This window comes from Heteronotia binoei, chromosome 10 (assembly GCF_032191835.1).
Source record: "Heteronotia binoei isolate CCM8104 ecotype False Entrance Well chromosome 10, APGP_CSIRO_Hbin_v1, whole genome shotgun sequence".
In the NCBI taxonomy this organism is placed as follows: domain Eukaryota; kingdom Metazoa; phylum Chordata; class Lepidosauria; order Squamata; family Gekkonidae; genus Heteronotia; species Heteronotia binoei.
The window spans coordinates 71,322,994-71,339,772 of record NC_083232.1 but is presented as its reverse complement, the minus strand read 5'-3'; the positions used below and the strand labels follow the sequence as shown (position 1 = coordinate 71,339,772).

The 16,779-nt window shown below is 41.7% G+C and overlaps 1 protein-coding gene across 2 annotated transcripts in view; it reads right to left on the bottom strand.

The window, feature by feature from the left end:
* The window catches only part of LOC132578669 (prostatic acid phosphatase-like), a 34,618-nt gene extending 32,004 nt beyond the window's left edge, over positions 1–2,614 (bottom strand). For both annotated transcript variants that reach the window (XM_060248892.1, XM_060248891.1), the window contains exon 1: positions 2,464–2,614. In XM_060248892.1, coding sequence (XP_060104875.1) covers positions 2,464–2,577 — 114 coding nt within the window. In that variant the 5' untranslated portion in view covers positions 2,578–2,614. The remainder of the gene's footprint in view (positions 1–2,463) is intronic.
* Positions 2,615–16,779: the final 14,165 nt, after the last annotated feature.

The following is a 16,779-nucleotide window of genomic DNA, read 5'->3' as shown; positions in this document are numbered from 1 at the left end:
ATAATGAGTTATAGGACCGGTACGTAATGGGAAAGACAATGGATAACCCTTTCTTCGATGATGGTACTGATTTGGCTATTGATTATGATTTACTTTGGGCCCTGGTTTTGGAATTCTTTGGGGAAAATGTCTTTTTTGCCTAATAGAATGGCTATTTTTCAATTCTTAATACTTAGCATATTACATACTGTTTTTGTAAATTTTTTGTTATATGCACCCAGTGGTTTAAATTAGATCATTGTATGTTAGATTTATATTGTTATTATTTATTTTCCCTATGTTCCCTTTGTACTGGATAGAACTTGTATTGATTTCATCTTTTTATTGTGCTTCTGAACCCTTCTTTTTTTTGCTCCCCCCCGTAAAATCTTTTATGTATTCAATAAACCATTTTTTTAAAATAAAAGAAGTAGGATTGGACAGAGCAGTGAGTCTGGGACCCTCATACCTTCAGGACTGCCTCTCCTAGCAGGGACCTTACTGTCTTTTCCAGTCTTCATCTCAGAATTTATTGAAGGATCCTGGTTCACAAACTGTCCATTTTGTGTCAACAAGGGCAAGGGCCTTCTCAGTAGTGGAACCAGCTGCCTGAAGAGGTGCTTGCCTTGCGGTACCTCTCTAGGTTCAGCAGGGCATGCAAGGCTGCTCTTTTTCAGGTGGCCTTTGGGTAATTGTGATTCACCAAGCAACTGGTGTATTTCAGCTGCATCTGCCATCCACACATCCTACCCTATCTGTTAGTGGATAGATTTAATGGAGTTAGATTTTTAACTGTTTTAAATTTTAAAGATTATTATTGTATCTTTGTATTGATTTTATTGGTGTGTTTTAAATGCTGATAGTCACCCTATTCATAGGAGGGGGATATAAATTTAACAAACAAACAAATAATTAAATAAAATAGACATGGACAAAATGGGGCATCTATTGAGGTCTTATGGAGGAGGGGAAATCCCCCCCCCGTCCTGGCCAGTACCTCTGGCTCCTCCCATCCTCAATTCTAACCCTCCCATCTGCTCTCTTCTGCCCCAGCACAGGTTGATTGGAGGGGGCAGGGCAGGAAGCTAAACTGATGCTAATTCCACCTTTCTTTACTTGCTGATAGTGGCAGCTGCTGCTTCATTTTTATATGCCCTTTTGAGTTGTTCTGGGAAGTCAAAATGCCTCCTCTCTTATCAATTTTTTTTAATAATGCCTGTACATGTACAAATGTTTCTATTAACTTTTGGGGTGTGTTGTAGTGATGGAGTTTTTATAGATGTCCCTTTGTATTCAATACTATAAAAGAACTGATAGTTTGTGGACTTGCTGTAATATCACAATCCTGAACTTCTGGAACAAGACTAACAGTCATATCCTAAGCAGGGTTAAACCCTTAACTCCAGTGGCTTTAGAAAGGTGTATCTTTGCTTTGGCTGGCACTGTTGTGGACTGTTTTGTATATTACAGTTTGTTAAACCCATCCCCCATTCTGGCACTTGTAGCATTCTGTTTCCCTAGAGTCATGCACAATGGTGTTTTTTTGGGTGTGTGTGTGTGTGTTATATTTCTCATGTCACCTCGCTTGACCCCACTTGAAACTGAAGTGATGCCCAAATGTAGCTGGTGATATGGCATGGGATCAGTTGTTTAAAAAATGTCAGATACCTCACTGAAATCTGTTTTTGCCTAATTAAAGTAACATTTTATTGTTTTTATTTATTAAAATATTCATACCCCGCCTTTCTTTTTGACTCAAGGCAGTGGATTTTGGACCCTGGCTGTAGATATGAATGGATGTACAGTGGATGCAAAACTAGTCTTAGAGTTCAAGAAAAGGTTACAGATAATCAAGGAGATGACCACAGTACCTAAGCCAATTGATTGCCATCAAAGAGCACAATGCTTTTGAGTTCCATTGACTGGCTCATGTATTTGTTTCTCTGCTATGAGGATGCTGTACTAATCTCTCCTGGGAAAATGGGTCTTTCCTTCATTGCACATATACATGTACAGACATCCACCCTCTTATGCATTTGATGAAATGGCTGCTTTTTTTAAAAGCTGCACTCTACTAACATGGCAGCTCTTCAGAGATCTTGTTTTGACAGGCACTTCAGCACATGAGCTCGTGGCACATTTCATCTAAAATTTCATATAAAGGTTGTACGCAAACTGCATGTTGTTCTTTAAGAGAGAGAGAGACTACCTATTCAACACCATGATAATTCCAAGGAACCTTGAAAAAGAACTTGAGTTCAATGGGAACTTGAATTATGGTTGTAACTACCTCATATTACATAATGCACAGCACGACTTCGAATATCTGAAATTCAACAAACTTATTTTTATAGGTAAGAAGAACCCAATGAGAAAGTCCTAATTTGTATAGCTAAATGGTACCCCACGTGTGTGGGAAAGCCATGCAAAAACTCCTACTATCCAAAAAAGACCTTAGCAAACAATTCATTTCCATTTACTTACTAAAGTTGCAAATGTCAGGTTCCGTCCAGATACAGATTCAAGAAGGACAAAGATGAGGAAAAGCAGGGAGACATACAAACTTTTGGAGCCGCTTGTTTGACACGTTCCTCTCATCCTGGCCACAGCTATGCAAAAGTGTTCGTGATTACAGTCGAAGTGCTTTTTAAAGAACAGAAAGGGTGGATACTTGGTGGTTATTTCAACAGGAAGTAGTAATTAGGCAACAACAGATCTGTTTCTTAATCATGTGATGTACAGCGTTCTTACAGTGCTGGGACCTGAAAGTAAGAGAAACGTGATGGGCATGGTGATAATTTTTGCTAGAACAATTTGGTCCAAGGGTATAACTTTGTGTGATATTCTGATATCCAGAGGACTGAGTCAGAGGCTCTGCTTGCACATACTGGCAGGTGGGGAGCTGGGAGCTGGAGCGAGGGGAACAGAGGCAGGTACTCACACTTTGGCTGTATCCTTGGCAGCTGGAAACCCAGCTGGGGGAGAACGGGTTGGCTACCATTGCACATGCATTTGTAATGTTTGTAAACAACAACAAAATCACCCCACGAGGAGCTTGGAAAGGAGAGGAAAACTTGCTAATCCAGCAATTCATGCTTACCTGTGTTCACTCTGCACATGAGACCTTTACTGTACCATCCTAAACCAAGTTGCACCCTTCTAAATTCATGGGTTTAGAAGGGTGTAACTCAGTTTACTATTGCCCCATTAATTCCCCCACCCAGAACTCTCTGAGGGAAGGGCAGGTTATAAATAGAAAATAATAAATAAATAATTGCTTTTGTGATGCTTTGCTTGATATTCGGAGGATCCTTTGGATCCCTTGGGCTGAGAATTTCATTCCTGTTAAAAAGGGGGGGAGGCTTCCTAAGGATGGGCATGTACCGGCTTACGAACCAAAATCTTGGTCAAACTTGGGCCAGTTTGGTGCTTGAGAAGCAGTGTTCAGGGAAGATTCCCCCCCCCCTCCCCCTGAACATTTACAGAACTTCAGATTTTTCTGTTTAGTTCTTTGGGGCTGTTTGCTCTCTCTCTCTGCTGGCTTAGCTGCCTCTGACTCTCTTGTGCCACCCCTTTAAATGGACTGCACCAAGGAGCCTGAGACAGCTGGGCCAGCAGAAAGAAGGGGGTGAAATGCCCTCTGGGAGGCACTTCACCCCCATATATTTAACCCTTTGGTTTTACTCCCCCTTAGAAGTGGCAGGGAGCAAAGCTAAAGGATTAAATGGCTGGCAGTCATTTAGCCCTTTGGTTTTGCTTTGTGCCACTTTGAAGTGGGGGGGGGGGGAAGCAAAACTGGAGGGCTAAATAAAGTCCCTTCCCAAGCCACAGTCAGGAGAAAGGGGGAAGGGAGATCCCCCCCTGGTTCTATCACATTCTAAACTTGCTGGACTGGTTTAGTCTGTGAGTCTGCTTCAGTTTGGAGTTTGGTCCATGGACCACCGTGGACCCCAAACAGAATCACCATTTTGGTCAGTGCCCATCCCTAAATGATTACATCTGAAATTGTGTTTTCCACTGTTGTGTAGTGAAGAATTTGAGTTCAGCCGTGGGTAGATGCAACTCTATTTTATTTCACATCAGGACTGGGGAACAGAGAGAACACATACATGCACCAAACACACCATTTGGTTGGTGGGAAACCACCTTATCGGTGTCTCCAGGATCCTATGTTTTGCATAAAGTTGTTGAATGCCTGGGGCCCTGATTGGCCGATTCAACATGAACGGCCTATCGTGGTTTAGGCATTAGGATCTTGAAGGGCAGAAACAAGCTTAGTCACAAAACAGTATGTAAATACATAACACCTACTGAAACCATTGACTAATTTAAGTTCTCAGTTCAGTTCTTTAGAATTACAAAAGTAGTAACTCTGGGTCCATCTGTCTGGTTTGTAAAATGGGGATGCCAGCCTCCAGGTGGAACCTGGGGATTTCTCGGCATTACAGCATCTCCAGACTACAGAGCTCAGTTCCCCTGGAGGAAATGAGTGCTCTGTAGGGTAGACTCTGTGGCATTGTACTCCACTGAGGTCCCTGCCCTCCCCAAGCTCCACCCTCAAATCTCCAGGACTTTTTCAAGGACTGGATCTGGCAACCCCTCATCCCCTGCCAGTGGCTATAGGGGACCTGGCAACTCCATTTGTACAGTGTTGCTAACTGTTAAGTGAAAATGAGCTCCAATGCTAAACCATTTTGGCCTGTTTAGAAACAACCTGTCTTTCTGCTTTGCACATTTAGAATGGTCTGAGAAGCAGACCTACTGCATAGAAACTTTATTGATGCCTTGAGCTCTGTTGTGACATTTGTCCAATTAAATCAGGCAACAGGCAGACTCAAGGATTTTCCTTTGGAGTCCGTTCAGGTCGCCTTCCTGGCTTTGTGTTATATTGCACAATATTCAAAGATTCATGAGGAGATAATAGGCCTCATTATATTTTTTTACTTGGCAACAAGGAAGCAGAGCAAAGAGATATTCTTTCTTTCTCAAGGTGTTGCCAGGGTTTCCCTGCTGGTGACTCAGAAGACACAGAGACCTTAGTTGACTGAGCGCTGATTTGATTTTTAACACCAACAAAGTTCTCACTCTTAGTCCCTTCATTACTTGATTATGCTGGAAGACTATAGCTTGAGTTATTGTCATCTCAGAGTTTCAGAAAAAACTTTGAGGTAAGGATGGAAAAATCAATGTAAAATGGAGAGAGCTGGTAGAACTTTGGGTTTTAAACCTTGGCAGAAAAGCCCCCAGACAAAGATTTCCTCACATCACTCAAATGCAGGGCTTTTTTTGAGCATAAACGCACAGGAACACAGTTTTGGCTGGCTTGGCACCAGAGGGTGTGGCCTAATATGCAAATGAGTTCCTGCTGGACTTTTTCTACCCAAAAAGTCCCGCTCAAATTAAAACTAGGTTTGCTGATTGCAGGATGGTAAATTCCTGGATATTTGAGGCTGCAGCCTGAAAAGAAGAAAGTCTGGGGAACTCAGCATGGCTTCATAGAGTCTGCCTTCTGAAATAGCCATTTCTTCCAGAGGGACTTATTTCTGTAAGGAAAACTATAACTCCTCCCTTGCCCTTTCTGTCTTTATTGGGTCTTGTGCGGGCAATTCCAAATCTGTAACATTCTTTATGAATAACTTACAGGTTTCAGGATGCAGAATAACATAAGATGAACTTTATCAGCTCTTTCCATAGCTTAGAAATCAGTATTAGAAAGAGCAGAACTGAATAGTTGCTTGAGTCAGGACTCTGCTACACTGATCCCTATCCTCTAGGATGTATATCAGATTAAACACCACACACTTAAAGTTTTTTATTTATTTGGATTTTTAACTGCCCTTCCTGATAGCTGGGCTTAGTGTGGTTAACAACAGGATTATAATTACAAACAATAAACCCAGAGTAAATAAAACCATAGAATTTTACAGTCCCCAAAACAGATGGTGTCAAAAACCTGGTGGTGGTGCTATCTTGTTGGGAGGGGGAGTGGAACTGGGAGTGCCAAGATGGAACCTGTAGTTGCTGAAGGGCTCCAACCCTCCAGCAGGGAGCAGGCTGCTGGGGAAATCCCCACCCCCGAAGAGCCCCATCACTGTACGCCATCCCCAGCATGATGATGTCACCCAGAAGTGATGTCATTGAGCCGGGGATGCTGTAGGAATTGCGATGAAACTCTATGGTACCATATTGTAGAAAAAGCCCAGCAGGAACTCATTTGCATATCAGGCCACACCCCCTGATGCCAGGCCAGCTGGAATGGCATTCCTGTGCGTTTATGCTAAAAAAAAAAAAAAGCCCTGCATTTGAGTGATGTGAAAGAATCTTTGTCTGGGGACTTTTCTGCCGTGGTTTAAACCCAAAGTTCTACTGGCTCTCTCCATTTTACATTAATCTTTCCATCCTTACCTCAAAGTTTATTGTGAATCCTAGAGCATCCCTTGTGCGCATGAAAAAACAGCCCCCTGCAACAGCGGTGGAGGGAACCGGCAAGCCTATACGGAACAGTAATAGGTCTGGCAGGGCCTGGATGAAGTTTGGCACTGATCATGAGGTCCTCACTAAGTCTCCTCTGCCCAATGTGTCTCAATTTGGTCCATCTCTCCCTGCATAAAAGCTTCTCTTGCTATGAATACTAAGGAGATTAATTTAAAAATATTGTTCTGTCTCATTACCTACCTGGTAGATGGGTTTCCCCAGGTATTGAAGAAACCAGATTAAATGTAGCATAGATCTAACCTAGTGTACATATTCCCCTAACTAAGAACAAATACAATACATCAATAAAATGCAAAGGAAATTCTGTCTATATAATCCTGAAATGATTTATCTAAGCACAAACAAATGAGATATATCAAGCAAAGCTAAAGAAAAACCTCTCCATAACTATTACTGTAACCTAATCTCACAACAAACCTGATTAACTAGTGAAAACGTAAATTAAACCAGCAAATAAATTTCCAATACCTTTAATTTTGAACAAACACCAAACTCTCCTGCCTCCCCAACAAGTTCAGTTAGAGATGAGAGTTGTCAAATAGGCACTCTGATGAGATCATCTTATTGATAGCATTGTTCAGTAAGCGGCATTACTAACTCACAGGCAGGAAAGGAGTAGATGAAAAATGATTGACTGAGAGGAAAAATGATTGGCTAAGATAGGTTGTGCGCAAGTAGCATCCCATCATGAGTAGTGTACAGGGCCGGCACGTGGGAGTAGGCCAGGTAGGTGGCCGCCTGGGGCGTCACCTGGCCACGGGGACCACTACCTCACTCTATCTCACTAGTGTCATCTTCTTTATGAATAACTTTCAGGATCCAGGATGCAGTATAGCATAAGTTGAACTATATTAACTGTTTACATAATTTAGAAATCAGTACTAAAAAGAGCCCCATGGCGCAGAGTGGTAAAGCTGCAGTACTGCAGTCGGAGCCTCTGCTCATGACCTGAGTTCGATCCCAGTGGAAACTGGTTCAATTAACCGGCTCAAGGTTGAGTCAGCCTTCCATCCTTCCAAAGTTGGTAAAATGATTACCCAGCTTGCTGGAGGGAAAGTGTAGATGACTGGGGAAGGCAAAGGGAAGGCAATCCTGTAAAAAGTCTGCTGTGAAAATGTTGTGAAAGCAACGTCACCCCAGAGTCAAAAACGACTGGTGCTTGCATAGGGGACTACTTTTTTTAAAAAAACCTTTTTACTAAAAAGAGCAGAACAGACTTGTTGCTTCAGGTGGGACTTCCCCCAACCATTTGGGATCTATATCTTGTTAAGCACCACTCACATAAGGTCATAATGTCGTCACAACCAAGGCCTAGAGCTCCAGATGAATCAGGAACTGAGCTTTGGAAAGCCCTTTGCCTTCAGGTGATGGTGAAAAAAGAAAGCATGTTGAAGGTTATCTTGATACAGTTTGTGGTCCTTTCCCTCATGCCTTTAGCTTTTTCTCTTCTGTTACTCCATAACATGTGAGTCAGTATTTAATTTTTTAGACTGTGAGCTTTAACTAAGGGGTCAGAAGTGTATTGGGGAGCAACAACAATCATAAGCTAAAATTAAAGTTTATTTCTTCACTGAACACTATGTCTTCTACTAAGGACTAGTAACATGACCTTAGCAAAGATCATTGATACCCTATTCTTGTATCTAATGCTCTTTCATGTAACTCTTGTTGTGTGTGTGTGAATTCTTCCTATTTCCTTGCCTTTCCACTGATGTATTTAATTGGCTTTTCCAGTATGTATTCCATAGTGGGTTTTTTTTAGAATAGAAGACCATTTTTAGAATAGAAGACCATTTAATTCATATCTCTTAAACCCTTGAGTCTGTGTCTTCCTGCTTGCAAGGTATTTTTACCAGGGCCAGCTTCATGTTTACTTGGGCTTTGGATGATAGAGTATAACTGGACCTCCTTTTCTCTTTGATACACCTTTTTTGTTTCTAGCCACACCCCTTACATATGGCTCCTCCCTTTTGGCTTTGCCTTTTCTTCTTCAACCACTCCCTTTTCTATTTCAATTTGCTTACTCTGATAAAGAGATCATACAAAATTTTGATTTCTTTGTTATTATTATTACTTTGTATAAAAACAGAGAGAAGAAAATATGCCTTCTGTGATTTTATTGGAATGCTATTGGATAAAATATACAAGTATTGTTCTAGAAGAGCCTCTGTCTAAGGGTATGTGGAAAAGTTTTGCCACTTCTCACTCTGTAAGTGAGAAGGCCAATCTGCATCCCTCCAAAATTCGTAAACTGTTAAACAAGTCCACCATACTGAAGATTCTCCTTTGGAACCATCTGATTGAGAGAAAGGAACTTAATTTTATCTCTCAGCACAGGATCAAAGAATTCATAGCTAATACAAGGAGAAAAAAACCCAAATTTTTACCATTGAGAAATATATAACTCATTTTTTAAAACCAAGAGTAGCATCTTTGATGCTGCTAATTTAATCCTGTAACAAATATCCAAATCCTTAACTGTTGATTTAATATTGATGGGTTTTTTTTAATTGTATCATTCTTAACTGTTCATTGCCTTAAGGACTCTAAGATGGCTATTTTTTTTAACCTGTGCGCATGAGAAAACAACTCCAACACATCAACTTGACAGCGCTCCAACACATCGCATTCAAAGATGTTTGAGACAGAAGTTTCAGGGTCAGTTTTTGGTGAATGCTATGAGACCAATTTCTAGCATTTCGTTTCCACAGGGGGAGAAATAGAATAAATGCAATGGAATATTGTCACAGATATCCCTTTTCGGGAGACTAGTCAGGCCTAGGATTTAGGAAGACGTCGAACTATCCAGGAGTCAAGTTGCACCTTTAAGACCAACCAATTTTTATTTAGAACGTAAGCTTTCGTGTGCTCTTAAGCACACTTCACCAGACGAGGAATCCAGGGTCTGATAATTCCTTGTCTGATGAAGTGTGCTTAAGACCACACGAAAGCTTATGTTCTAAATAAAAATGGGTTGGTCTTAAAGGTGCGACTTGACTCCTGCTTTGTTCAGCTGCTTCAGACCAACACGGCTGCCCGCTTAGATCTATCGAACTATCCAGTTACCTCCCTTTAATCCATTGGAAGAGAAGGCCTTGGTGCTGTCTTTTGGTCTCAGCCTCCAGAGGAGGATAAAAGAGAGTCAGAAAGATAGGCAAACTGTGGGGCATCCTTCCTGTTTATGCTTCTGCCTCTGTCCCTTTGATGTGGCAACTGATACATTCTTGGGGAGCAATTCCTCTCTTCTGACCTCACACTTCCTCTCTCTCACAAACACAAAGAAGGAGCTCATTGCTCTCTGCTTTTGAACAATGAATGCGGGGGCTCTCTTCCTAGAATACGTTCTCTCTCTCTCTCTCATCTATACTGTCTAGAACGGAGTTCCATATGATAAAGAACTCTTATTAGTTTTAAATCTGACCACTGGCTCTATGGAACTTTGTAAGTCTGCTAATGCACTCACAAAGCATTGCTGCGTTATTAGCCTAGTGCACTCCGCTACATTGATAGAGATTCCTGGTTGTACAGAAGCAAAGAATCCAACATGATCCACCACCAGAAAAGGGGGAGAATACATTAAATAGGATTATTCTCTTGCAGTATAAAAAGATCATCCAAAGCATTGTGCCTTTCTGTGTTTTTTTAAATTATAAGAGCACACATATCTATAAAAATAACTGGCTGCTTTTACAGAATAAGCACGGGAAACGGTACAGCAGACTCTTTGACATCATTTCAGGCACTCTCTTTCCTAGGGTTGTCAGATCCCCCCTACCCAGCAGTGGGGTATGGAGGGGTAGGGTTGCTAGCTCCATGTTGTGAAACTCCTGGAGATTTGGGGGAGGAGTTTGGGGAGGACAGGGATCTCACTAGGGTACATGCAATGCCATAGAGTCCACCCTCCAAAGCATCTATTTTCTCCAGAGGAACTGATCTTTGTAGTCTGGAGATGAGCTGCAATTCAGGGAAGGTCCCAACTCCCACTTGGAGCTTGGTATCCTTACTCACTCTCTAGTTGACTTTACTTCCTCTTTTAAACTAAAAGTTCATGAAAACGCCTCTCAATACACAAAATTGGTCTGTAAAGTTTTATTTTCAAGGGAAAATCCTATGTGTGAGGGAAGGAGGGCAAGATCAATATATGAGGCTACTGTACTTTAGTCACATTACGAGAAGACCAGAGTCACTAGAAAAGACAATAATGCTGGGAAGGCAGCAACAAAAGAGGAAGACCCAATAAGAGATGGATTGTTTCAAGGAAGCAATGGCCCTGAGTCTGTAGGATGTTTCACCATATGTTGGAAATGACTTGGTGACACTTCACACACACACAGAGAAAGAGAGAGAGAGAGACTTATTTGCAACCCTGCCCACTAAATATAGCAGAATATATTTCTGAGCAAACATAAAATCATTTCTCATTAGGGTTGCCAAGTCCAATTTAAGAAATATCTGGGGACTTTGGGGGTGGAGCCAGGAGACTTTGGGGTGGAGCCAGGAGACATTAGGGGTGGAGCCAAGATCAAGGCTGTGACAAGCATAATTGAACTCCAAAGGGAGTTCTGGCCATCACATTTAAAGGGACGGCACACCTTTTCAATGCCTTTCTTCCATAGGAAATAATGAAGGATAGGGGTACCTTCTTTTGGGGCTCATAGAATTGGACCCCCTGGTCCAATCTTTTTAAAACTTGGGGGATATTTTGGGGAGAGGCAGTAGATGCTGTACTGAAAATTTGGTGCTTCTACCTCAAAAAACAGCCCCCCCCAGATACCCGCGGATCAATTCTCCATGATTTTCTATGGGAATAAATCTTCATAGGGAATAATAGAGTTCCCAGCAGACATTTCCCTCCCCTCAACCCACTTTCTGACGACCCTGAAGCGGGGGGAGGGCCTCCAAACTGGGGGATCCCCTGCCCCCACCTGGGGATTGGCAACCCTATTTCTCATAGGTATTTGCATATTCTTTCACTCTTTCATTTTCATCATGTTCATTATCTTTACACTAATACTATCTGTGTGTCCATCTATTCTTATGCTATATATGTTAACATTCATGTGGAAGAGAAAGGCAATGATCATGCCAATGAAACTTCCATGATGATTGCAAAGGGGGTAGCCATGTTTGTCTCTTGTAGCAAATAAAAGTTCATTGGCACCTTAATGACTAACACTTATTTCAGCAACAGCTTTTATGAGTCGCACCTCATGATCAAGCTCATGTTGAAATAAATGTTAGTTTTTAAGATGGCATGGAACTTTTGGTTTATACGGAACATTCCAGCAGAGCAGATATAGATTTTATTTGCACTTAAAGTAGCTCTTGCTTAATTAATTTAAATTTCAACAAGAACTACGGTACTTTAAACTTCATGTATAAAGATGCCCTAAGGTGAATACTAGCCAAGAGTCTGAGACATAACCTTCTATTTCTCTTTTATTTTACAGATCTGGGAAAGCTTGTTTGTTCTATTTTGAAGCTAGTTTGCTTAATAAAAAAATGATCTAATTTTATTTTGGAAGACCAGTCAGGTCAGCGGCCTCAGCTCACTCTATGGCTCTCACTGGTTTTTGTTATTCTGATGAAGAATGATAACTTATAATAATGGATAAAGCTTCAATTCCACCTCAGATCACTCTGAGAAAAGGAAAGTATTCTGGCAAGGAGGATATATTGCAAATAAAACTTAATAGTTTGTCATGAATGGTCAAATTCCTGGGAAGACTCTGAAATGGGGACGGGGGTTACTAAAATGGATGTTAAGGAATTTGTCATTGGATTCTAATGTATACATGGATAACTTCTGGTGACTTCTGCTTATGGTCAGGTCACTTTCAATACATAAGGATATATAAGTCACACAGTGCATCTCCCATTCTAAGTTGCTTTGCTCAACCAAAGGCTTTTTCCTTACCCAGCATTTAACATACAAGTGATTCCTCCCTGCAATTTGTCTCCCCCCTTTTATTGCTTACTCTTTGATATGCTATTCCTGCCTGGTTTTAAGATGCCCTATTTGCATTATAATATTATTTTAACTATTTCTATGGTGCTTTAAATTATTCATGAACTTCTTGGAATCCTATGTAGACACAGATTTCCCCCCCCCCCCCCCAAATGAATGAATGGTATGTGAAGTGGCACTTTCAGAGACGTTATAGACAGATTCATTCATACATTCCTGGGTATGGTTATTTTATTGGGTGGATCCTCAACTAGCCTTAAGTGCATGTGGTACCTTAAAGAAAACAACATTTACATGCCAAATTGTGATGTCGTTTACGCACTGAGGCAGAATGGAATCTTGTGGTAACTGTTTCCTGTAATCCAAGGATTGGATCTGAAGCAGTGGTTCCCAGCCTATTAAGGCTGGTGACCCTCATACCCAAATTTACTTTGTACAGTGACCCATCCAGAGTTGGCCTAAGGTTTTTTGGTGCCCTAGGCAAACTATGACCTTGGCATTCACCTATAATTCCAGCATTCTGTTTTCTACAATGCCCAACCAGATGCTAGGCACTGGATTGAGGAGATAAATGAAGATGGTAGTGAATAAGTTGATGGCAAGAAGTTCAGTGCATTACCTCTTCCACAGCAGGTAAAGGGCAGTGAAGCAATGGAGGTGGTTGGGTAAAAGGTGAAGCTGCTGAAGGAAAAGCATGGGCATGCCTCTTTCTATCCTCTGCTGTCTTTTCCATGGCATGCTGAGCAGCTCCTGCCTATTCTCTACCCCCACCCTTTCAGCTACTACTATGAGGTCACTAGTTGCCTGATGGTTTTTGTCTCCTCATTACAGTCATAAACGAGGGGGAGATGAGAATGTGAGAAGCTGGCAAGGAGGGAAGAAAGAGAAGGATGGAAAGGAGCTGCCATTGGGGGGCTGACCCACTCTGCCACCCACTTTTGGGTACTGACTCACAGGTTGGGCAACATTGATCTAAAGATTCTTTTGAGTAGAGGGATGTTTTGTCCAGCACATGAAGACTCTCACATAATGGAAGAATGTTTGGATCCAGCCAGTTTTTTCACTCAGTTTCATTCAATCCCTGGCCAATTCCGCACTAGGCCTTTAATCCTGGTTCAGCCCTGTCCCCAAACCGATTTTCTACACTAGAATCATATAAGCATAAACTCATAGAGTTAGTTTCTATGATTCCATGATTCAAGTGAAATCTCTCTATATGAAAGCCCTCTTCCTCTTTGGCTTTGAGCATGCAGGTCCCTGGATTCTCAGCACCCTTTCTGGGTGCTTAAAGAGGATTCCTCCTTCCTTCTTCATCACCGGAAAACAGGGGAGTAGACTTTTCAATTTCCCGGGGGGGGGGGAGGCTGGGGCCCAGCCAGAGGCATTTGATCCAGTGACATCATAGGGAGGAGCCAGTGACATCACAAGGAGGGGCCTCCATTATCACTACATATGAATTTATGGAGAAGCTCCCTCCCCATAAATTTAGGGAGCACCCCCCCAACAATGCCCATAGACCGGACCAAACCCAGGAAAAGGTGGGAGTTGGCCAGTGGTTATAGTGGATAGCCATGTTAATCATGTAATCCCTGCAGCTTCTAAATTGTTATAATAGCATTTCAAATTTGTCTAAGTATTTTATAACCTTTTATTCAGAAACCCACCATGTAAAATAAACCACAATAATATTGTTATATGCTTAGAAACCAGTTCATGTTAGTTGTATCTGCCTAGGTAGGATTGCCAAGTCCAATTCAAGAAATATCTGGGGACTTTGGGGGTGGAGCCAGAAGCAAGGTTGTGACAAGCGCGATTTAACTCCAAAGGGAGTTCTGGCCATCATATTTAAAGGGACTGCACGCCTTTTCAATGTCTTCCCTCCACTGGAAATGATGAAGGATAGGGGCACCTTCTTTTGGGGCTCATAGAATTGGATCCCCTGGTCCAATGTTTTTGAAACATTTGAAGAGAGGCACTGGATGCTATGCTGAAAATCTGGTGCCTCTATCTCAAAAACAGGCCCTCCAGAGCTCCAGATACCCACAAATCTTGTGAGCAAAATTTCTACTTTATGAGCTAGTGATCTACCTGATCCCCTTGTCTGATGAAGTGTGCTTAGAGAGCACACGAAAGCTTATGTTCTCAATAAAACTTGGTTGGTCTTAAAGGTGCACCTTGACTCCTGCTTTGTTCAACTGCTTCAGACCAATCCGGCTGCCCTCTTGGATCTATCTTTGTGAGCTAGTGACATTCAAGTTGTGAGTTACTGGCATTCAAGTTGTGAGCTACTGCATAGATTAGTTTGCTCTTGGGTCATTTTTCCTGAGCTGAGACAAAAATTTGTGAGCTGAAGGCTAAAAAAATTGTGAGCTAGCTCACATTAACTCAGCTTAGAGGGAACACGGGTGTCCAGCAGACATTTCCCTTCCCTCCACTGTTTTCTGATGACCCTGAAGCAGGGGGAGGACCTCTAAACTGGGGGATCCCCTGCCCCCAACTGGGGATTAGGCAAAGCAAGAAAAACACCGTGCACCAAATGTTGCAATATAAGTGCAAAAGCACTCTTTTACTCAAACACCCTATCACTGTAATACTTAAATGTCCTTTAAAGCAAATAAACAGTCCTTAGTAGAAACTCAAACTTTAAATGTTGCCGGGTGTAAAAATCTGCTGTCTTCTTATCTTTCTGTTGAGAGATGAAGATAGCCAGCTGTTCCTCTTTGAAGAGTAATTCAACAGGTGTAGTAGCAGCGACACGACTCCTAGGTTCAAGTTCATGTTTCCTTTAAACTTCCTCTGGCTGCTATTTTTACACTCTGGAAATTAGCATGCAAAATATAAATAAAATAAATACACAACTGTAAGTTATACCACTTGAACTGTAAGTTGTACCACATGAATCAGAATGTAATTGACATCAGCTGGGATAGCCTGTATAACGCATGCCTGGATTGCTCTATGGTAAGAACCGTTCGTGCATACTGATAAGATATGACTGTGAGCTGTTGCCTAAGCACGGGGTAAGTTAGATGGTGTGTGACTACATGCACAGAAAATGTAGAAGGTTAACTTCTGTAAAGACATACTCTTTATATTTATTTTATTTATATTTTGCATGTTAAGTTCCAGAGTGTAAAAATAGCGGCCAGAGGAAGGAAACACGAACTTGAACCTAGGACTCGTGTTGCTGCTACTACACCTGTTGAATTACTCTTCAAAGAGGAACAGCTGGGCTATCTGCATCTCTCAACAGAAAAATAAGAAGACAGCGGATTTTCACACTTGGCAACATTTAAAGTTTGAGTTTCTACTAAGGACTGTTTATTTGCTTTGAAGGACATTTAAGAATTACAGTGATAAAATGTTTGAGTAAAAGAGTGCTTTTGCACTTATATTGCAGCATTTGGTGCGCAGTGTTTTTCTTGCTTTGCGTAAACTGCACACCACAAGTTTCCTTATTTATCTTATTCCCAACTGGGGATTGGCAACCCTATGCCTAGGTGGTGAGCAATTGTCAATACACACTTACTTGACCAAGTCTTTAAGAGTGTAATCATTTTGGAAAAAAAATAATAGGTTTGCTGGGGCTATTAATTTTCAAAAGGATCTGGTTCAACATCCACTTAAATGAATGTAAACAATCACAGGCTTGAAGAAATAGCAAAAGCTATTGCCTGAAAGTTACCAGATCTCCCCACTCTCTGCCAATGTATTGATTTACTTAAGTAGAGCTTAGGAACACTGGTTAATATGCATATTGACACCTAGCCTCTGGCGCCAGGGAGGAGAAGTTTCTCCATCCAAATATCTAAGCCATTTGTGTCTTCTAGCTCAATTAACTGAGGAAAATCAGGGAGGGGGGCTTCAGCCCCAACGTAGTTTACGCCTATACTGGAAAACCTGACTGGCCAGTATCTTTACATCCAGCCCTATCAGTCTGCCTTGATTGGTTAGGCCAAGCTGCTTATCTTAAGGTTTGTAATTTGTGTTCCCTCTAAGCTCTGTGTGTGAGAGCAGCAGATTCTTTGTACACAGGAAGTCTGACTGAGCAGCAAACTGAAGCCATGCATCAGCTTGCACTCTCATTACTTGTTTTAAGATTATAGCAGTTATTAGGGTTGTCAAGTCCTCTTCATCCCCCAACGGGGGATAGCCGTGTGTGCGCTGCACGATGAAATGATGTCACCCAGAAGTGACGTCATCAAAATGGCGGCGCCCATGCGAGGCCGCTCTAGGTGTTTCCAGGAAAACTCTATGGTTTTCCTGGATGCTCTAGCCATTTAGGAGGTTAAAACTCTATGGCATCTATTGTAACATAGAGTTTTACCTCCCAAATA